Source organism: Carassius gibelio, chromosome B3, assembly GCF_023724105.1.
Source record: "Carassius gibelio isolate Cgi1373 ecotype wild population from Czech Republic chromosome B3, carGib1.2-hapl.c, whole genome shotgun sequence".
Lineage (NCBI taxonomy): Eukaryota > Metazoa > Chordata > Actinopteri > Cypriniformes > Cyprinidae > Carassius > Carassius gibelio.
The window spans coordinates 22,781,345-22,804,601 of NC_068398.1; the positions used below are offsets into that span (position 1 = coordinate 22,781,345).

At 36.9% G+C, this 23,257-nt stretch overlaps 1 protein-coding gene and 1 long non-coding RNA gene across 2 annotated transcripts; one reads left to right on the top strand and one right to left on the bottom strand.

Annotated features, from left to right (window-relative positions):
• The first annotated feature begins 34 nt into the window (after window positions 1–34).
• LOC127952057 (uncharacterized) lies at window positions 35–1,850 on the top strand. Its single transcript, XR_008152807.1, has 3 exons — window positions 35–1,172; window positions 1,439–1,479; window positions 1,625–1,850. It is a non-coding gene; the product is annotated as an uncharacterized LOC127952057 (long non-coding RNA).
• A 2,241-nt stretch (window positions 1,851–4,091) lies between these two features.
• Window positions 4,092–21,422, bottom strand: clcn7 (chloride channel 7). The gene is made up of 25 exons (XM_052552779.1): window positions 21,096–21,422; window positions 20,263–20,337; window positions 19,586–19,651; window positions 19,364–19,429; window positions 18,786–18,918; window positions 18,164–18,273; window positions 16,723–16,803; window positions 16,376–16,438; window positions 16,211–16,294; window positions 16,040–16,133; window positions 15,732–15,796; window positions 15,486–15,602; window positions 14,635–14,689; window positions 14,460–14,520; window positions 12,357–12,498; window positions 12,132–12,225; window positions 9,130–9,302; window positions 8,916–8,967; window positions 8,646–8,773; window positions 8,360–8,445; window positions 7,250–7,382; window positions 7,104–7,163; window positions 6,837–7,013; window positions 6,407–6,487; window positions 4,092–5,439 (listed from the first exon to the last, which is right to left on the bottom strand). The coding sequence occupies exons 1-25, from the start codon at window positions 21,201–21,203 to the stop codon at window positions 5,353–5,355; spliced, it is 2,391 nt and encodes a 796-aa protein (XP_052408739.1). The 5' UTR covers window positions 21,204–21,422; the 3' UTR covers window positions 4,092–5,352.
• Window positions 21,423–23,257: the final 1,835 nt, after the last annotated feature.

The window sequence follows — 23,257 nt, forward strand, 5'->3', positions numbered from 1 at the left end:
TTACATAAGTTGATTAGATAGATAGATAGATTTGTTTCCTGTTATTGCTGGAGTTGTACTACAGTAGAGCAAGGCTGAAGGGAGATGAGGAATGCTGAAGAGTAGCCTACTTTGGCCCCAGGCCACAGCTTTTATCTCTCAGCCATACCTGTTTTTCCATACCAGAAAAGAATATAGCCACACCAGTTCTCAGTCTTTTTAATTCCAAGGCCCCCCATTGTCCAAGACGATATTCAAAGCCCATCTGCACAATCCAGCTATGTTGCAGTGGTCAAAATTGTCCGAGTGAGACCTCAGATGTGTAGTTTCACCCGAGTGAGAAATATGTTGTCAGTTTACATGTTGTAGATCTTGCATTTATTAACAGTTTGAAGCATTTTAATTAAGTTTGATTTAATATATAAGTAGTCCTGTGAATTAGCTGAGGAGCCTGGTTGAGAATTACTGTGCTTTACTGAGGATCAGACTAGTTTAGTGTCGGCTTTTATTAGGAATCTTACTACCCCCTCCTGTTTAAAAGTTGAATTACATTTTCACCACCCCGCTCTTAAGTGTTTGATGTGTGTTTGCATTATTTGAACTAAAAAAAAAAAAAAGCTTGTATTGCCATCCAGGGTTGGTCTATTGTCATTATCAAAGTTGTTGACTGCTTGGATGCTTGCGAATGCAATTTTTGTCATGAATGAAGCATATGTTCTATCTTATCCATGACAGACTCTGCAGGTGTACTGCTGTGAGCTGACCATTCACAAAGATTTCTTAATGAAGGCCAGTTTGCATTTTCAGAATCCAATGAGTGTTCTTGTCCTTTTGCCTGAGTTAACCCGCAGCAGACTGCTGCTACGTCACTGCGCCAATCTGTCAGGCTTTGCTGTTGACCCATTGACGCAAACACAGGCCAGTCTGAGCGTATTGAACTGGCTTTCCTTAACTGCAAGAAGAGAGACTGATGTTGAACGAGAAATTGTTGAGTCTGCAAGATAGGATACAAAAATCTGATACAGACAGTGTACTGGGATGAGCTCTGGAAATAGCTGTGAGAGTCTCAGCGACTCGCCTATAAGCCTGATAAAAGTGGTGGGACCAACAACACCCAGAAGAGGACCACATACATTCAAACTGAGAATCACAAGGCAATTCAAAAGCAAACCTCCCAAGAAGGGAGTCAAAGAGTGAGTAGATGGCATTGAAATCTGCTTGATATATACATAAAAAAAAAAGTAAAGGAATTTTTTTGGATTCATTAAGAACCTTCATCCATAGAATCTTTCCCTTTCATAAAATATTCTTTATAGTGGTTCTTCACACTAAGAGAAAAATTGTTCTTTTAAGAACTGTTCACTGAAAGGTTCTTTGGAGAACCAAAATGGTTATCCTGTTGAGGAGCCATTTTTTAAAAGAGTGTATTAGGAATGAACCTTTTTTCTTCTTTAATTAGATTTGGAGATGAGATCCCAGGAATGGATGGTCTTAGGACTGGTGAGAACAACTCTTGGAACATTGCTTATGTAGTGATTTAATTACTGTGTTTTGTTATATGCTAAAGCCACTACTCTTGCAAACTGATTTTCCTCACTGTCTGGCTCACTGCCGTGCTTCATCTGCCAACTTCTTTCATGCACAGACATTACCGTGGTGTGTCCGTGGGAAGCCTTTAGCCATCTGGAGTTGCACGAGCTCGCCCAGTATGGTATTATTTGAACTGGACTACAGGAAGATGCGTCACCTGGATTTGTTTAGTGGACTAGACTAGTTCCACCTCTGGACCTGCAAATGGACACTTGCACCATTGCCTTGAAACAGTCACCAGCCTATGAATGCACAATACATAATGTAGTGACTTGGAGGAATTAGGATTATTAAGGTTTATAGGATGATATAAAGCTGTGGAATGTGGAGCAATATGGAATTTGATTCCTGTCTGTTTGTGTTCTTTTCTACAGAGCATAACCAAAATACTTGTTTTCAATATCTATGAACTTTTTGTTTGTGCTGACACATCTGTTGTATTATTTCTTGGAAGTTCTTCTGCTGTTAGCAAATGTGGCTTCGTTGAAATAGACATTTATCTGTGTTGTTGTATATATATATATATATATACAGGTCCTTCTCAAAAAATTTGCATATTGTGATAAAGTTCATTATTTTCCATGATGTAATGATAAAAATTAAACTTTCATATATTTTAGATTCATTGCACACCAACTGAAATATTTCAGGTCTTTTATTGTTTTAATACTGATGATTTTGGCATACAGCCCATGAAAACCCAAAATTCCTATCTCAAAAAATTAACATATCATGAAAAGGTTCTCTAAACGAGCTATTAACCTAATCATCTGAATCAACTAATTAACTCTAAACACCTGCAAAAGATTCCTTAGGCTTTTAAAAACTCCCAGCCTGGTTCATTACTCAAAGCCACAGAAATAAACTTCTGAACGTAAAGCAAATTTTGCATGTCATTCAGAAATCAAGGTGCCAGAGTCTGGAGGAAGACTGGGGAGAAGGAAATGCCAAAATGCCTGAAGTCCAGTGTCAAGTACCCACAGTCAGTGATGGTCTGGTGCCATGTCAGCTGCTGGTGTTGGTCCTTTGTGTTTTATCAAGGGCAGGGTCAATGCAGCTAGCTATCAGGAGATATTGGAGCACTTCATGCTTTCATCTGTTGAAAAACTTTATGGAGATGAAGATTGTTTTTCAGTACGACCTGGCACCTGCTCACAGTGCCAAAACCACTGGTAAATGGTTTGCTGACCATAGTATTACTGTGCTCAATTGGCCTGCCAACTCTCCTGACCTGAACCCCATAGAGAATCTGTGGGATATTGTGAAGAGAAAGTTGAGAGACGCAAGACCCAACACTCTGGATGAGCTTAAGGCAGCTATCGAAGCATCCTGGGCCTCCATAACATCGCAGAAGACGTTTACTGACAGCAGGGTCTGACAGTGAGGCCCATTTTCAGCCCCAAAACACCCCACAACCAGACTTGTTTCAAAAAGAAAACAGATAAACAGCAACCACAATTATGAGCTGAAGAGTACACCACATACAAATTAAAAAGTCAGTTAATCGAAATGATGAATACCAGACGATAGTATTGATTATGCTCTTCTATGAAATATTACACCACTGTATAAAACATTTGACTGTCTTTTTTATCCTAATCTAAGATACTTAATAAGTATAAAATAAAGACTATAAAATAAAAACAGATAAAATACAGTACTGGCACAGTCACCGAATGCTCCAGATCAGCTGATGCCAGACAGATGTACTTTGGCACCGATCGATTTGAGAGGATTAAGGAAAGGAGATTTGAGACTTGCTCTAAATGCATTAGGACACACTGATCTTAACCCTCAGGCTCCTGCACTGCAGATGGACATATTTAATGCTCTACGCTCAGTTATTTATTTAGTTAGTAATAGAGCAAGATCAAAAAAAAAAAAAAAAAAAGTATTTAGATGATTACGGTTTATACTGTTTAATTTCTTGGCAGTCTCTGTTGAGGTATAGTACACAGAGGCTGATCGTTCAAGATATGTCTCACTGCATGGATAAAACATGTTTAGCTGTGTTGATTATAATAAACAGGGTGGATCATCATGGGATTCATACTTGAAAACTTCCGTGAGATCGTTGTAGCATTAGTCATATAATTCCATGTTCACACCTAACACCATTTTTTTTTCAGGAATGTACCATTGTTGTATACAAATTAACTTGAAAAGGTAACGTACATCTTAGTCATGTAGTGTTGTTGGCTTGGCAAACTGAAATGTGGGCTAGGTTTCCTGAAGCACTTAACAGAACGTCAGACACATAATATACACATATGTTAAGTGAAAACATGTATAGCCAAAGCCTTAGCCTGCTCATAAATTCATCTACTGAAACAAAATCTGTGACTTATAATCCACGTTAACTAGCTTTGAAGCCATCTTTTTGATAGTAGACTCAAAAAGGTTGACAATGAACTATTAACAGATACACAGAACCAGAGATATTGTCATTTCTTGAACTAAACACAGATGTTGATCCAAATCAGTCATGATCCTCTGAGAGTCACAGAAGAGGCCAGAGGAACTCATTCGTAGATTCATAGCTTTATTAGTTCACAAAGTTGTTCAAAATTGTTATAAAACTCTCCTTTTTTTACTTCAAATCAACAATCATATGAAAGGTTGAGTTCAGCATAGAGAAATATCATTAATCAATAAAAACAAATAATGTTGGCTTTAAACAATGAATCATAGAGTCTACAAGTCAAACTTTATATCACACAAACAAAACAGGAAGTCGTGTTTATTTATACGCTTCATTCGATGTTCAGTTAAATAATGTTTGTTGTAATCACCGCCTGGCAATTATTTTAGCATAATCATCTTTGACTGCTCAATACTGTGATTTTTATGTTCATTTTAAAGTATAGATTTTCACAGAAAACAAATGTAGCTCGAAGCAGAAAATTCACATTGTGTAGACACGAACTGCCCTCACGAAATGTACTCCATAAAACCTCTATCTGTAGTTTTAAACTCGTACCAAAACTTGCCAGAGCCAAGAGGCTTGTGAAAAATAGGATTTATGCATTTAATTTTAGGGCCCGATCCACCCTAACAGATTTAATACCAACTCAATAGATAAAACAGCACTTGGTAAACAAAAACGTAATGAACCATATTTGCATATCTGTAACACTATAATATGTAGTAGTGCACATCACCAACAGGTTTCTTATCAAGAAGTACCTATTTTGTTCCATATCAGGAAACTTGCTTGAATTGTCCTGCATATTTATAATGAATAGCTTACTTCGAGCTAAAAACACTAGATCTGTTAAGCATTCGCAAGAGAGTATTCAAAACCACAGCCTTGCTGAAAACGAAAAATAAAAAATGCATACTGACACACTGTTATGTCAATATACATTATGATTGCCATGACACATCTGTAATGATAACTAGCCATGATAAACATGTCAGGTGACACAAATTGGTGCTTTTGGAGAGGCTCATAAAGTGAGGGCTCCCGAAAAGCTCATCTAGTCTAAAATATTATAATTGTAATAAATAAACAGTCTCGTTGTGCAAAACTAACATAATGTGCTCATCCGCTGTATTTCTACAGGCAAAAACAAACGCATAGCTAACTGTGTGATAACGGAGCAAAAATGTATTTTTCAAATAATCAAGCCCTTAAAATACTGAACTTCAGACGAACGGTCAATGTTGCAGTGTTGTTTGTGTTTGGGATCTTTGACATGAGGGACTCTGACCAGCCCCTGAGTTTTTAAGGTCGAGTTCTGGTGCTCTGAAGACAGGGTCCGGGGTGTACAAGACGACCGATCACGTCTGAGCCAGCTGAAGCTCCTCCAGACCATCTTTACCCAAATGATAGCGGGCTAGATCCTTCCTGGTCACCAGTCCCACAACCTTCACATCCAAAGCACAGGGAATCAGAAACTCATAACATTACTGTGGATGAATGAGATTCAGAACAATATCACCGCCATTTATGACTGATACAATAAGCTGTTCATTATTTTGATGTTATTGCAGATAGCCGGTAGATAAACTATTATTTCCTCTATAATATTATTTTTCCTCTATATAAAGAAATTATAAAAATAAATAATAAAGATTATTTTGATAGCACTTTTCAGAAGTAAAGTGCAATACAGCAAGCATAAAAAATAAAAGCACAACACTGACAATGTGATTTCACACTGTATAAATATCAATACATATTTAAATCAATATACTCAAAAGCAACTTTAAAAATATATGTCTTGACTTGCCGTAAAGAGATATTAATGCTTAAAGCCTGTCTAACTTTAATAGGTAGACAGACAATTGCAGTTTTAGATAAAAATAAATAAAATGTATTTAAAGAAATTGAAATAATATGTGTAAACACATTGTAAACAGATAAATAAAATAATTTAAATACTGTAAGTATATTTACAATGCCACCATTAAATGTGCTGTATATATATAAAAAAAAATTCTAAAGATTGGCAGTTTTATTAATTCAATTATTAGTTATTATTTATATATATATATATATATATATATATATATATATATATATATATATATATATATATATATATATATATATATATATATATATATTTTTTTTTTTTTTTTTTTTGATAGTGTTCGATAACAGAAAACTAATCTAAATGTAAAACTCGAGAAAGTGGACATGCAAAATGAATAATAATAATAATAATAATAATATCACATACTATATATATATATATATATATATATATATAAGAAACACTATTATCGGCCTGTAACAATGAAAAATACTAGTACAGTGCTACTATTTTGTGCATCTCTAAAGATGAACTGCAAGTTAGAGGTGGTAACTGAACCAGAATAAAACACTTACCCTGTTTTCATCATCAACCACCACCAGGTGTCTCAGTCCTAGCGCCCGAAACAATTTAAACACGCGGGGGAGCGAAGTCTCCTGAAAACAAATATCAATGACTAAACAGTTATTACTGCAGATGACTAACGCACATGACAACTGAAATACACTTCCTGATGCCATTTTCACAGTTCATCAGTAAATGTCATGTGAGGATTGAGTTATTTCAGCCGGGTGTGACCGTGGCGTTCTGCACTGCATCATAACTCAAGGTATGAAAGCTCAAACCTGGAGAGCTTCCAGTATCCGTAGCAATTTATTTTACTTCCTATTCCATTGTTATGGCATTATTTATATCACATAAACTTTCCCAAATGGCATGTAAATACACAAATATCATCAGCGGGCGACTGCTGGCCAGAATATGCTAGCATGTAAATGAACTGACCTGCGGCACAGTGTATGGGGTCGGGTTCATGAACTCGGTGAGGTCCATCATGCACTCCCTCTCGTCCTGAGAGACGTGGATGGACTGGATCGGGGGGAACCGCGGATATGCATCTCTGAAGTCCTTCAGCTGTAGCTTCCTTTGGCTGAGACGTGAAGACGCCCTTTCCACAAACACCTGAGACACAGACAGAGGGCCGAACTTCGAAAGTGTTGTAGTAACAAAGATTAAAGTCCAACCGAAGACTCATAATTGAGTTTTTCAGACCTTGTGTTTGAGAAGAACAATGAGCTGAGAGCGAAGAATAAGTCCACAGATTTTTCCTGGCTGTGAAAAGAAGACAAGCAAGTGTAGTTTTCATTCAAATTGAAAAACAATACTAGCAGGAATGACAGGATCAGAGGCCACGTCACCTCGTCGTTCTCAGTAGTGTGGACCACCACTGGGAAGCCGTTGTGATTGGTGGATGTGTTGCTGAGAACGTCTACAATTCTCCCCACTCTCTCCACTCGGTTGAAGCAGGTGACCTGAGAGCTCATGACCTCTCTGTGGTGAAATCATCAACACACAAATGACTTCTTGATACTTCACCAGGGTTTTTTTTTTTTTTTTTTTTTTAAGAATGATTTAATATTGTGAAACATTTACATTATGTAATTTTATATGTGCTTTTTTTTCTATTTATAAAAATGTACATGACTCGTTAAACAATGCTTAACATGTTTATTTCAGTTTTAGTTATTGTATTTCAACTATTTCACTTAACTTGTATAATTTCAGTTAGATGCCGAGGCAACAATCATAATTCTCCTTCAATTTATCATTTAGTTTTTTTATGTTTTTTGTCTAATATTACATTTTATTTTATTTCAGTTAATGAAAAGAATTTTAATAATAATTGTAGTTTTGGTGAACTACAACAATTTTGCACTACACTATTTGTTGACGAATATATTTCTGCTTTGCTGATAGAAGCTGGAAGCGGGACTTTTATTTTGGCAGTGCTGAGAATGCCTGTGCTCAGACTCACAGAAGCACACGTTCTCAATCTTCATAACTTTATGGTCTTCATCGGTTCGGTCTAATAATTGAAAGGTAAATACTATAATACTTTTTACATATACTGTCAATATTCAGTAAACACACACAAAAGTCTATGAATATTTAATAATCATATAATGCCTCATATTTTTGCAAACTTTGGCAAATACTATAACAGGATTACAGAATCAACAAGGTCCTATTTAAGGTATAAATCTGTTCATTTTACAGATTTTTTTTTTTTTTTTCGAAACTAATTTTTTTTTTTTTTTATGCATGTTTTATCTAGTAACTTATAACAGGATAAAAGAATCAAGAATCATGCTCTGTGAAATATCAGCATGAGCCATCAGAGAATCCTTATTGGTCAACCACAACACTACGCCTAAAAACCTCAATCTGAATGAAATTCAGGTTTATTTAATTTATTATAAAACATCTGAAATTATCACATGACATGTAATGCTGGAGGGTGTGGTTACCTGGCCGTCAGCCAATGAGAAGTAGGAGGAGCATCCCAATGGAGGAAAGGAACACTCTGCAGCTTAATATGGATGTCATACAGGCCCTATAAACAACAAAAACCAGTCAGACAAACGCACACATGTGCTTCATGCTCTAATAACACAATTGACATGCATGCATGACTAATGCTTCACAACACCCTTAAAAAAAACAGAGCGAAAACAAAAAATCTGTGATTTGGAAAAACAAGTCAGGAGCTCTTCAAGAGACAAAGATAGCCATGTCAGGTATTCTGCTTCTCACCTCTATAAAATAATCGCCAACAATCTTGGCAGTCATCAGCACAAGCATGATGGGAAAGCCATAGGTCACGTTCCCGGTGGCTTCTACCATGATTACGGTGAGACTGAGGGTCATTCTGACAATGCCACCTGTCCAATTAACACAACAAAAACATACTTGTTATTGGCGATATGAACCTCCTTCACAGAGATGCAGTTAGGAGGACTATTATAAACTGTAAGACAGATCATCTAGTTACTCTAACATCACGCTAAAACATCAATAACTCACCAAGCTGGGCGGCAGCTCCTATCAGAGCATATTTCCCGGGATCCGCCCAAATCTGTCAGTTTAAGAAAACATGTCAACAGCACAGTACGGCTAGTCTGTTTTTCACTACGCTTTATTTTTCTCAGATTTGTTGATAAAGATGAATTAAAAATGTAGGTGGAATAAGATAAAAAAAGAAAGTTGTTGGAAGCAGAGAAGTGGAAACTGCACTTACTGACTGGCTGGAAGTAATGGTAGACAGAAAGATCCCAAATAGTCGTCCCCAGGCTGCTCCAATGAGCAGAGACGGGATGAACACTCCTGCGGACACCGTCAGACCATACGTCCAGACAGCCAGGACGAAATAGACCAGAGTGAAGACCCCCAAAGTCAAGGGGTTGTAAGATCCTGAGCGAGAGATATTCTCATTATTAAAACTTAATTATAGGCTGACCAGTTATGGCCCATGTACGAGGTATACAGTAATGGGATTCATAAGACTTTATTACTTAAGTCCCTCTCTCCTTGGTTAGATTCAAGTATTAATATTATAATTTTTACAACGCTCTTTATTGTTTTCATTTATTTGTTTTATACAAACATTTAGGATCAGTAAGATTTTTTTAATGTTTCTTAAAGAAATTTCCTATTCTCATCAAGGCCATAACTATTTGATCAATAATACAGAATTGTTTTTTGTTTTTATTATTATTCCAATTTAAAATAACTTTTTTTATATGGTTTTCTTAATATACTTAAAAATATAATGTATTACTGTGAAGCAAAGCTGTATTTTCAGCATCATTACTCCAGTCTTCAGTGTCACATGATCCTTCAGAAATCATTCTGATACACTGATTTATCATCAATGTTGGAAAAAGTTTAATAAAAATGAATAAAAACTAAAGTTAAAAAGAACAGTGTTTATTCAAAATAGACATTTACACTACTATCCAAAAGTTTGAATTCAGTACATTCGTTTCTTTCTTTTTTTTAAAGACATTATTTAACTCAGCAAGGATGTGTTGAGTAGATAAAAGGGACAGTAAAGACTTCTATTGTTTGAAAAGACTTCTATGTGGAATAAATGCTGTTCTTTTTAACTTTTTATTCATCAAAGAATACATTTTTTTAATAACATAGGTTCCAAGAAATATTAAGCAGCACAACAGTTCCAACACTGACAATAAATCATCATATCAGAATTATTTCTGAATGATTTCTGAAGGATCATGTGACACTGAAGAAAGGAGTAACGGTTGATGAAAATTCAGCACTGCGTCACAGAGCACGTGCCTCATGAATTAACTTATCTTCTACATACCCTAAATGAATGTAAAATACATCCATATAAATCCCTCTACAATCTGTAGTAAGGTAAACATCTGTTCCCTTTCCCTGTTCACGTCAGTGACGGTGACCGAGGAACTGGGATGTGACATCTCGGTTACCTCCTTCAGGGAACGAGGGTTACACAAGTTACAGAGATGTTTTTTTATCATACTACTAGGCTAATGATACACGGGACAACTTTTGAGCAATTCTGCTGCTCACGTTTTGCTTAGGCCCTCCACTTGAAAATGGGTAACACATTTCTATCTGGATATTTCAGATCAGTTGTAGGCCCTGTGTTTCACCTGGATGCCCATTGATGGCAACACTGCTCAAAAAGATCATCAGCTTTAAAGGGATACTCATGAGCAAGCAGCGTACATTCTTCTGTGTCGCCACAAGGATACGCTTTCTATGTGTATTTACGATTTGATTTGAAAGAAAACAGCTGTGCAGCAGATGACACAGAAGAGCATTAGATGCCTGCGTTCAGCTCATATTCTCCAAAATGAAAACAGAGGAGAGGAATTGTTGAATAAAGTCGTTATTTTTGTTTTCTTCGCTTACAAAAAGTATTCTTGTCAATTCATAACATTATGGTTGAACCACTGAAGGCAGATGGACTATTCTGACTATATCTTTACCACTTTTCTGGACCTTGACAGTGTCATTTACTTCAGTCTATGGGACAGTCACAAGCCTCCCGGTTTTCATCCAAAATATCTTAAATTGTGTTCCGAAGACGAACAAAGCTTTTATGTGTTTGGAACGACTTGAGGGTAAATGATTAATGACATTTTCATTTTTGGGGTGCAATATCCCTTTAATCATTCCATTTATAGGGGGCAGTATAGTTGCCACTAGCAGAAACATAATATCAAAACCATACAAATTATATAAAGTAAGTGATATATTAAGCATATTAAAAAAATCATATAACTCAGATTTTAGGAAATAATATAATCATATTACATTATAACGCATTAACAACTTGCCACATTTAAAGACCAAAAATGGTCATGATAAACTTTGGCCACTTGTTATTTGTGATTTTGCTTATTTAAGTCCAGTGGCTATGCACAGACTGTTGTGCACTCACTGCACTCTGGGAAAGCAATCAAAGATGGCTTCTCTCCAGAGCGTAGGAGGATTTTAGCTGCTTGTCAGATGGCCTGCTTCCAGCTTGTAACTCTAAATCTGCTTTGGCAGACACATGCATGCAAACACACACAGGCTAAAAACATGCAGAAACCGCACATAACAACTGAAGAAGGGTTCGAAGGCGTAATGTTTTGATTTCAAGCTTGATAAGATCTCCTTAAACGCATTCCCAAACCCGTCCACACCTAGTCTCAGCTTCAGAAGTCACGCCCAAGAACCGTTGGCTGAACGTCTCATGCATACGGCACACAAAAGTGGAAACACTTCAGGAGTGTCGAAGTTGTCATCGGATTGGTTGAATTCTACAGGATTTCTGCGAGACGTGTGTGTCGCGTTCTTTAACGTTCGCCTGGAAACAAAAATGTTGTGGCGCCAAACCCCCCCACAAAAGAAGAAAGCCATCGTGATTCGTGTTTACAACTGTGACGAACAGCGCTTATCAGGATCAAATAAACGCCGGATTCTCAAAACCATATGAAATATTTAAAGTTTGCGGCACAGAATCTTTAAAATATGTCCGATAGTTTTACACACCAGTCTGTTATTATGCAGACATTTCTACACCCCGAAATGTGACGCTGAATGAAACGAACTGAACTGTGATTGGTTGTTTGACATGTCGGTCTAATGGCCTCATGGGCGGGCCTTGGCCAATGAAATCTGCCTTGGATTCCAGACCTTCAGCCGTCAGTCTATGCTACGCGAGACTAGTCCACACCCAACCACACCCTCGCTGAGACGCACCTGGAGGGTTGTGGAACAGACTCCTCACACTCCGCTCAGGGGTGTTGAAGAAGGCGGTGGCCATTGAATTATATTCACCATCAGCACAGAAGAGCTGTAAATGAACAATAGAACAAATCACGTTTCTGTTTGGCATTGATGACTATATTCTGGTCAAAGATCAGTTCAGCTTAGCAATTTATTTTTTAAGGAAACATCTTGATGGCACATTAAGTAAATAAACACCTGTAGGGTATATTCCTCAGTGTTGTCCTGTCCCAACGGCTGGCAGTCATTGGAGAAATAGATCATAGCAAAGGAAACTGTAGCGGTCACAGCGGCAACCAGCATAGCCTCCATCACCTGCAGGCACGGCCGGTGGACGTACCTGAGAGAGAGAGAGAGAGAGAGAGAGAGAGAGAGAGACATAGAGAGAGAGACAGAGAGAGAGAGAGAGAGAGAGAGAGACATAGAGAGAGAGAGTTGCAGCACAAAATGTAAAAAATACATACTGATTTTTTTTTTAAATTTAAAAGTTGTCTATGTTCATCAAGGCTGCATTTATTCAAGGGTGGAAAAACAGCAATATTCTAAAATATAATCATAATTTAAAATGTACTTTTCTTTCATTTTCCTGCAATTTAAAATGCAATTTATTCCTGTGATGCAAAGCTGAATTTTCAGCATCATTACTCCAGTCTTCAGTGCCACGTGATCTTCAGAAATCACTGTAATATGATGGTTTGCTGATCAAGTAACATTTCTTATAACTATAAATATCGAAAACTGGTCAATATTATATACTGGTCATATTTTGCTGGTCAATATTTTCCTGGAAACATTGTATTTTTCAGGATTCCCTGAGGAATAGATAGTTCAGGAGAACGTAGTTACATGATGAATAGAGATATTTTGTAAGTTTTATCTTAGTTGTCACTGATTCGTTTCTTAAAAAAACGGATTTTACTAAAACCAATTATTAATCCAACATATTAATATTGGAGTCACCTTTAAAAAAAACAAATTAAAGTTTTGTTAAATGTTATACTCAATACTACATTTTCAAAAGGATGTTTTGAGTTTTCAGTATCATCTCATTCTCGCTTTATATTAAACGCCTTACAACTTCCTTTACTTGTTGGCCTTGAATCACAGTTTTCAGTCATGTGACTGGCTCAAAGTCCTAGAGGGAAAAACACCCACAGAGCTGCAGCACAAGGCTGTCAATTCTGCATCTGTGTCCAATCCACAAATATTTAGGGCACCTCTCAAAAGAATAAAACAAAGATGTGAAAACACATTTTCTATGGGAAACTTTGCGCACTGCATTTATATTCTGGGTTCATCTGCTTGCCCATACAAAGAAGGCATCTTCAATAAAGTGTTTACTGATTTTTGCCTTTAATATCAGTGTCTTACTACATTACTACTTAATGCAACCCTCGTAAAAAATTACTGGTGGTCAATGGAGGAAAGCCTTGTTTTGCCCTCCGGGTGGGCGTTCCTGTAAGGGTGTGAAGTCACATCAAAACTATGAATTTGACATTTGGGAGTAACCCAGAAAACTGTCCCATGACGTGATAGATGTGTAGTAGTCCTCAGACACATTCCATTGGCTTTTGCTTAGTAAAACACCCAGTAATACACCCAAACTGTGACAAAACGTACCCATTGACCAATCACTTGGCACAGTGGTCCCCAACCTTTTTAGCGCCAAGTGTCAGACAATATTTTCCCGCACCGGGCTTTAAGGTGTGAAGGATAAATACAACAAAATAAAATTATACGACTGGCATAAAAACTGTGGTATATTGTAAATATAATCATAAACATGAATCCACGGTGTATTCATATGCAGCTTTATTAGCAGCATCCTCGTAACCTCGCACCAACAACATAACATCCTTTCTGCCCCCTAATGAATCAATTTTCCAAACCGTGTTATTGTCTTATCCTGAATCACTACGGTACACCTATAATAAGGGTTTATTTTCGGACTATTTTATTCTGGTTGGGGTTGGCAACGCTGCAGAGTAGCACAGTACCTGCGTGACTCGCCATAGATGTAAACAGAGAGAAGTAGCTCCGGCTACAATGTTCTTCCACCAGACGCGAGCGCCAAACGTTACCGACTGCAGCTTTAATGTAATTTATTTATTCTCTCTTGTGCGGCCCGGTACCAAATGCCGCACAGACCCGGGGGTTGAAGACCGCTGATTTAGCAAACTCAAGATTTTGCAGCAACTGTAACCTATTGTTAAGTTGTTGCAAAAAAATTTAAAATAACAAATTTAAAATGGCCAAAATACAGACTAGATGCACTGAATATTCAATAGCTTGCAATCCTACCTTATTCTGAAAATTGTTAGCCAATAATTGATGATATTGAACAATGCTCCAAGCACCCCTCCTGAAAAAAAAAAGAAAAAAAAAGGAATGATTCAAATGGTATGAACTTCCACTTTAATTTAGTAAAAATAAAAGTATAATATTTTATGCATGGACAGAGTGACGTGCCCCTCACCTAAAGCTCCCATGATAATGAAGAGTGGAATTTCATATAAATTATACTGTACACTCTAAAAGAAAGAGAGGAAAAAACAACAACAACATCAAATTCAGTTCAGGAATGTTCTGCTGTTTTTTTCCCTTTCTTGTGATATTTTGTACAGCTTCAAGGGTCAGTTCCACTTTAACAGATTTTTCTTTTAAATCTCAGTGGTAGTTTAAAGTCCCTGTAAAGTCAAATTTCAGTATGTGTTCTGAGTTTGTCATACCACAGAAAAATGCGTTATTAGCCACCCAGCAAAATTTGAATGATAAAAAATGCTGGTAAGTATATAAAATAAGCTATCAAAATCTCGAAAAAAATGAGCAGTAGTCTCAGCTTTCAAAGGCTGGGGGCGTGTCCGCTGGCTGGGCTGAAACCACGCCCACTCGCGGGAAAGCTACAGTCGTCACACTCAACTGTCACTGCTACAGCTGGAATGGATGGTCCTAACAGCTTAATTGGTTGTACAAAACCATATATGTTTAAGTATATTGTAGTAATTCGTGGTTGAGCGGTGAACTGATGCGAATGTGCTCTGTTTATATTGTTAGGGGCGGGCCAAGAGCTCAGGGGAATGCAGTGCATCATCAATCTACCATTTTAGCCCCGCCCAAGAAATCTGGATAACAAGCAATGTTGAGAAACTGTTTAACGGTCTAACTCCAGAATTCAGTGTTTTACAGTTCACAGCCTTTGTAATATGTTTTAGCAATACATTTCTAACATGTATAGACATTTTTTTTATTGCATTTACAGGGACTTTGGCAGCTAATAAAGGGAAAGAGCGTCACAGCAACTGAAAGAGACACAGAGACAGAACTTACATCACTGTCAAAGCGGCCAAAGTTAATCAGACCAGGGCTAGACAGTTCTCCGGGCTTCCCATGGTAAATACTCAGGAAAAAGTTCAATGTGAAGGAGGAGATCATTGAAGCAAAGAACTAGATCAAAAACAAAGCAGAAAACAGAGCAGGACTGCCTTGAGGGGTTTAAACGCTTGAACGTTAAAACAAACTGAAACAGACAGTGCTCTCTAATGAGAAGCCAAGCTCTTATTCACAATCTCTCACAATTCTCCACGTCAGCATCTGGTTCCAGAAAGACGCGCCTTCCTCTAAACTGAACAGAACCCCACCTGTGCCAAAAAACAGGATGAACCAAAGATGATCCTTGACAATCTTATCCAAGAACCAGTTAAGGGAAGTTTGAACTTTCATTCAGAGGAGCAAATGATGGATTTTCACTTATAGCCACAACTCTGTAGTGTACCAGGTACATTAATATGCTTTTCCAATATAATAATAATATATGTGACATTGGTTTGGCATAATCCCATGAATAAATATGGATATTAAAAATGATTTTCTGCATGTCTCACCCACAGGGGCTCCAAAGGCAGCGGAGACTCCAGCCGCTGCTCCTGCCGAGACAAAGTCTCTCTTCTCGGTGTCCCTGCGGAAATACTCAAATATCTGCGGGAACAGAAACTTGCAGTCAGGCTCTGTGTTTACTGTAAGATTCAAGAGTCCTAGCAGTACAGAAAACTGACCTTAAAATCTTTTTTCAGTGAAGTGCTTCTGCCTTGAGAGACTCCTGCGGCCACCACTGCTCCCGAGTGAATCATGGGTCCTTCCTGTGAGGGGAGAGCAGCTGCTGAGTCCAACAGTTAGATTATTAATATCATCAACCCCAGCTGACTGCTTCTCTACTGTACCTTTCCAACAGCGAGACCTCCAGCAACTGAGCAGATCACACCAAAGACCTTTATCGCCAGAGTCTGTTGACATGGAAGAAAATGATTGTTATGGAGATCTATTATTCATCTATACATCTTAGCCATCTATATCTACCTGCTATAATTATATATATATATATATATATATATATATATATATATATATATATATATATATATATATATATATATATATATATATATATATATATATATATATATATATATATATATATATATATATATATATATTTTATTTTTTACCTTTTTGTTCAGTTAAAAATCAAGCAGCCTTGTTTTTCTAATAGAGAAGCTTAAGCTATCACCTTTAGTCGAACAACACAAGGGATCTTCACTCCATTCAGGTAACATTTGATTTGAGGAATTCCACTTCCTGCTGCAACGGGCTGAGAGAAAACAGACTAATCATTTTCAAAGTAAAATAATATACATCTACTAAATAAACACTACAATGTACTCTACAATACTGACCAAGGTTGCAATAATCGAATACAGTAAAACCAGCAATATTGTGAAATATTACAAAATTAAATAGTTATATTTAAAATTCTATTTATTTGTGTGATGGTTAAGCTGAAGATTTAGTAGTTATTAGTCCATTCTTTAGTGTCACATAAACCTTATTATGTGAAAACCATTATTCTACCATTATTCTATATAAATTTTCTGATTTGCTGCTTTTTATTATTATTATTATTATTATCAATGTTGAAAACAGCTGTGCACCTGAACAGTTGTGTAGAAACCGTTAACTCTATAATAATGCGTCCTTGCTGAATAAAAATACAAGTGCTGTCAAGCGATTAATCGCGATTAATCAGTTTAAAGTGTTTACTTTCAAAATAAATGTATATATAAATACACACACATGCACGCATATATTTTAAGAAAACAATGTTATGTTTATTTATTGAATATATTTATTTATAATAGAAATGATATGAATACACATAAATTCATGTAAATATTAAAAAATACATACTGTATGTGTGTGTGTATTTATAGCTACATAATAAATCTACACAGTACACATACATATATTATGCAAACAAAAACCTTTATTTTCGGATACGATTACTCGCGATTAATCGTTTGACAGCACTAAATGAAATACCAAAAATTAATTTCCTTCTAGTTCATTTGTGGAAATCAACAGGACAGTGGGATGCACTGCTCTGTGGGATACATTATCTGGTACATATTATGTACTGTAGTACTCTAGTCTGCTATTCTGAACAAATTCTTTCTTTTTTTTTTTTTGCCCAGCCATCACCCCCCCGTCTTCGGAGGTCAACTTTATTTTTATTCATATAACAAAATAAGACAGATCATATATTTGTAAATAATAAAGAGTGACAAGCCGTAACAGGGAGACCGGGAGGTAAACAGACAGACGGTCAGACAGACACACAGCCAGATAAACAGATTGACAGACAGACAGACATTCAGATAAACAATCAGACAGACAGACAGACAGAGAATAGTTATAAGTGTGAGATTGGTATGTCTGTAAGTGTGTGACTGTTAGGTGTTATTAAGGCAGGTATATTGGAGGGGGGGGGTAAGGATGGTTGAAGGGGAGGGGTGGAGAGGGGGTGAATGGGAAAGAACAAAAAGAACAAATTCTGCTTTCTGCTTGGCGACATGTCATTGAAAGAGCCGAGTGATTTCTCTGAAGTGATACTGAAGCACAGAATAGAAGCAGAAGCCACACAAATCTCATTCTTACAGGAAGAAATCGCTCACCTCAAAAAAAGCAACAGGGATCGCACCAACCATGACGAAAGCAGAGTTCAGCACTGCCCACAGTATGAGAGAGATGGACAGGCCTCCGAACTCTGTGAATTGCTCAATGTCTGAACATCTAGTTAAAGACACTCTGAAGCCAGGAAGAAATGAATAGCACACAATGATACTTAATTAGGCTGAATAAACCTTTCCTTGCAATTTAGTGAAGATTTTTCATTTAAAATGTTGATTAGTCTGACTGTACTATAGCACAATATAATAAATATTACTGAGCTTTATTACTGCATAATACCATGAAAGAAGTGTCTTTGAACCAAACATCAGCTACTGATATTTTCCCTGGAATATAAAAACATATTTTAATTTAGTTGAGTGCTAAATTAAATAAACTCCAGGGATAGATGAAATTAGATTCATTCTGTCTGTGTCGGTCTAGATCTGGATTGCCATGCATCTGTTTAAATGCAAATTATTCCTGTAGTAACAATGGAAATAGATTAAACAAACATTCATAATTTAAAAAAGAATGAAATGAATTTTTTTTACAAACTCAATTTTTTGGAGTGCTTTACGTAAGCAGCTGATCATGTCAGATGGATGATTGACAGAGGAAGGATACTTTGTTTGACTGCAGAGTACTTATAACCAGCTAATTCCTCCACAGCGATGTCTATCATGCATGCGATGAGACCAGTGAGAAACCCAATCAGACCACAGATCACCCATCGCCTGATCTCCAGACATCTGAAACCCTACGGTTAAGAGAAAGAAACACGTTTTTTTTTTTTCTGTCAGTACACTGAATGAACAACTAATAAGTGGCAACGGTTTAAAGCTCTTCAACTAATGCTCAAAATGTTTGGCATGACATTAATTTTGGGTCAAGCCATTTTTGGAGAAAACTATGAAAACTATGTGCAATGCACTGTAAGTTGTGTTGCCGTTACAGTGCATTGATTTAGCATTATTATTCATTACACAGAAAATAACGGGATTGAAAAAGAAAACAAGTTGTTTCAGGGTTGAGTTGATACAAAATATGTACATAAACCAACAATTTAAAAAGAGCACAAAAGATTGCGAAATGCCCCACAATTTTGAGACAGCCACTTAAAACTGCACATGATCCACGTTAACCGTGAAACTTTCCCCACAGACACAGAGCCAGAGTTTGTCGTCTCTGATGGTGCCACTGACCATGTAACTCATCCGCCTCTCTTCCTCCAGAAACAACTGATTCTCGCTGTTGTCATAATCAAGACTCTGAAACACAAAATGCACTAGGTTTGAGATTTTACATCACAGCTCTTCAGAGACCGTTTATTTAAAGTGTACATGTTGCATCTTGTCTGTGGTTTTTAACAGACACTCAATTGAAAGAGGAAAGGGTGACTGAAGGTCAGGCCTAGATTCAATTACCTCATATTTGAGGGACAGCAGCTTTTCGTTGTGAGGGATTTCCTTCGGTCGACTTCTCACAATGTCCTGTGTGATTTGGGAAAAACAGACTCAGAGTTGACATTCATCATGCCAACACGTTAGAAACATAAACTCACAAATGATCAAGTACATTGTATGCCTTTCCCCCGATAAATTATTTTTATAAAGTGCAGGCTGAAGAAGCCGACGAGTCAGGCATTTTTAATGAGTCTCTAGTGCTGGACAATGATTAATCACGATTAATCGCATCCAAAATAAACATTATGTAAATATAAATACACACACATGCATGCATATTTGAAAAATATATTAAATATAATAGAAATCAGATAAACATACATTTATGCATGTAAATATTTTCTGAATATATACTGTATTTGTGTGTCTTTTTATATACATAATAAATATGCACAGAATACACACACACATGTGATCATGGACCACAAAACCGGTCTTAAGAGTCAACTCTTTAAAATTGAGATTTATACATCATCTGAAAGCGGAAAGAAATTAGCTTTGCATTGATGTATGGTTTGTTAGGATCTGACAATATTTGTTTTAAAACAGTGAAGGCTTTTATGTCTGTATATCCAACAGTGGTTTGTTTTTAAGTGTCTTTAAAAAATAAAAAATAATTAATGTAAAATAGATTTTACCTCTTCATGTGTGATGTCCTCCTCAAGGTCCACAGCGCTCAGCCTGCCGATGTGAAACATGCCTCCCCCGGAAGACTATGAACCAAATACATTACATTTCTCAAGAGTCTACTTTAATTTAAGAATCACTATACAGTATGCTCCACCAAAATAATAATAATAATAATAATAATAATAATGGCTATAAAAAGACGTGTTCCTAGGTCAACATATTTTGTTATTTTGTTTTTACTCCAAAAATATATTCTTGACCATTTCCCTACACCTAAACCTAACCATGAGTAATCCCTAAAATCAGAGGAAATGATAGATGAATGACACTGATGTACAAGCAACAAACAGTGATTTTAAGCGTAAACTTCACAAAATCTATAAACTGGTTCTTCAAATCTGATTGGTTAATCACAATGTTGTCCCAGGAACATGTCTCACTTGGTAAAATCAGGTTCTGCGTCAGGAATATCTAGGTCACATGTGCTTGCAGTTTCTTTGCAGAATAAGAGGGTTAATAGAAATGGAGTTGCAAAACACCCTGTAACTTGCCAGTAGCTAAATCCTTACTAGGGTTTGCAAGAAACACAAGGGTTTACCCTCTAATAAGGTTTGAGAACTATTTTGTTTTCATTTTTAACGATGTAATAATAGAAGTTAGTGCAAGTGTATTATCATGCTTTCTGTGTCTTTAAGTCAGCACGCCACCTTTGCATTTTTAACAAGCATGCTTTATTTAATAAGCAGGGTAAGTATTTCATATATGCATAAGTCAAAACCTCCCAGATTGGTTGCCAAGTGATGTTTTGCAGTCTGCATGTTTTGCATGGCCTGTGTGGTACCTGTCTGCTGTTGTGTTTGCCGTCCTCGGCTCCGTTCAGCAGCGGTGCTCTCTCTCCGCGATCGTCGCCTCGGCTGGACCATGACACTTTCTTCGCGATGTTGGCCATGTCTGCTTTGACAGTTATGTATGCATCAAACCTGCTAACTTCTAAACTACTGCGAACACTTCTTCCCCATGACCAACAATCATAAGCGATCTCGTGACGAGTGTACGGAAAGCATAGAGGTCCAAGATAGAAAATCGGGTTCAAAGGAAGTCTGGGAAATGTAGTTCATAGTTGGGTTGTGCGGTACAGAGATAATAATACTGTTCTGTCAAGGGTTAAAACCGGTTTTTATACAGTCCGTGGTTAAAACAGAGATGGTCATCACTGCAGGATACAAGTCCAGGGGGCGTGGTCCCACTCCAACTCCTCCCACCATATAAACCTAGATATAAACCTACCCCATTTCCACCTCTAATCCCTAAACCAGTCTCCACCTGTAGATGTGGATCCAACCACGCCCCCTGCGGCCACTGTTAAAACATGCTCAGGACTGTCCTATCATATATTTGACATTATATTAACTCATATATTAAAACATCACATAATTCTTTACCATTAGAGTTACCAAAAGTTAAAATAATGAACTAAAATAATGTTTCAAACAAAAGGTTTCTCATAATGATTGATTGATTGATTGATTGCTTGACTGATTGACTGATTTTAGGACAGCTATTTTACTTATAGCCTATCCATCAGGTAATACGGACATTATGCATGTTAATTAGTCAAAACAAAACTATACAATAACACTTTACAATAAGCTACTTTAACTTTACAATAATTATACAGTGAGCAATAATAGTGATGTTCATATAAAGAAAACAAAGACACTGCATTTGTTCGTATATTACTGAGAGTTTGACAAAAAGCATTTTTGTTATATTCATTTATATATATATATATATAGATATATATATATATAGATATATATATATATATATATAATTTCTCATTGAACAGTGCCGTGTTACTGATTTGTTATGATTTGGGAACTCACAGTGTGCATGGCAGTATAAAAAAAATGTGTGTTTTGTTTGAGTGTGGGTATATTGTCTTACAGAGATCTGTATTTCTAGATCTGCTGAATAAAAAAAAAAAACAGCATATGCTGGTCCTGAGCTGGTTCTGAGCAGGAGCTAATTGCTTAGGCCCAGCTTAGGACCAGCACATGCTTCAAAACATACCTAACCAGCATATGCATTTTTTTCAGCAGGGTATGTTTACAGCATGCCTTTTGGAGTCTGAAAAAAAACATAAACTGACATGACAAGTTAAGTCATTATTTGATACTTTTGCAAAACAAGAAATAGTGCATGGCCTTCACACTATGTGCTGACAGAATGTAGACAGCACAGACCAACAAAAATAAGATGTATATTTATTTATAGCAATGTTCTTAAAATTTAAAGTAAAAAGTTTAATAAGACCAACTATATCAAACATGATCACTGAATATATCAAAATAAATGGAACTACAAAAATAATGTGTGATACAGAAGTGTTTTTCTGGCTCATCTGCTGTGCCTTTACATGCAGTGCTCCAGACACTCACAGGTAATGTTGAACAGAGCCAAACATCTGGTCTATATCATCCAGGCTGAGCTCTGCTCCTCATGGCACCCCTTTTCCAGAGGCTAGTCCAGACATTTACCCAGGGTTCAGGCTCCACAAATGCTTCAGCTTCATCAAAATCTCCTCCAATCAAATCCTGCTCCTGTCCCAGGATCACAGAGCCCCCATGAGGGATCTCGTAGCCTTTCTGGAAATTTGGATCCAGTAGATATTAGATGACGGTCCAAATAGAACCAAAACCTGCCTTCAATGGAGGACCAGATGATGCATAAATGGTGCCAGTGGCCATCCAGGACATTTTGTAAAGATAAGTCACGATACGCTGGATCTCCAGTCACAAAATTCATAACTCTTAGTCCAGGATTTGAGGGAATTCAGGCTGTGCTCTGTCATTGCCTTAAATGCGCGGAGCTCTCTGGAGATCCTCTTAAACTCCAGACTCAAAACTTGGAATCGTGAGTCTGTGTTATTTGAAATGTTGTGCTTTTCAGCAATGCTATGAAGATGAGTGAAGGTCATCTGTTGAAATCTCTTGAACTAGA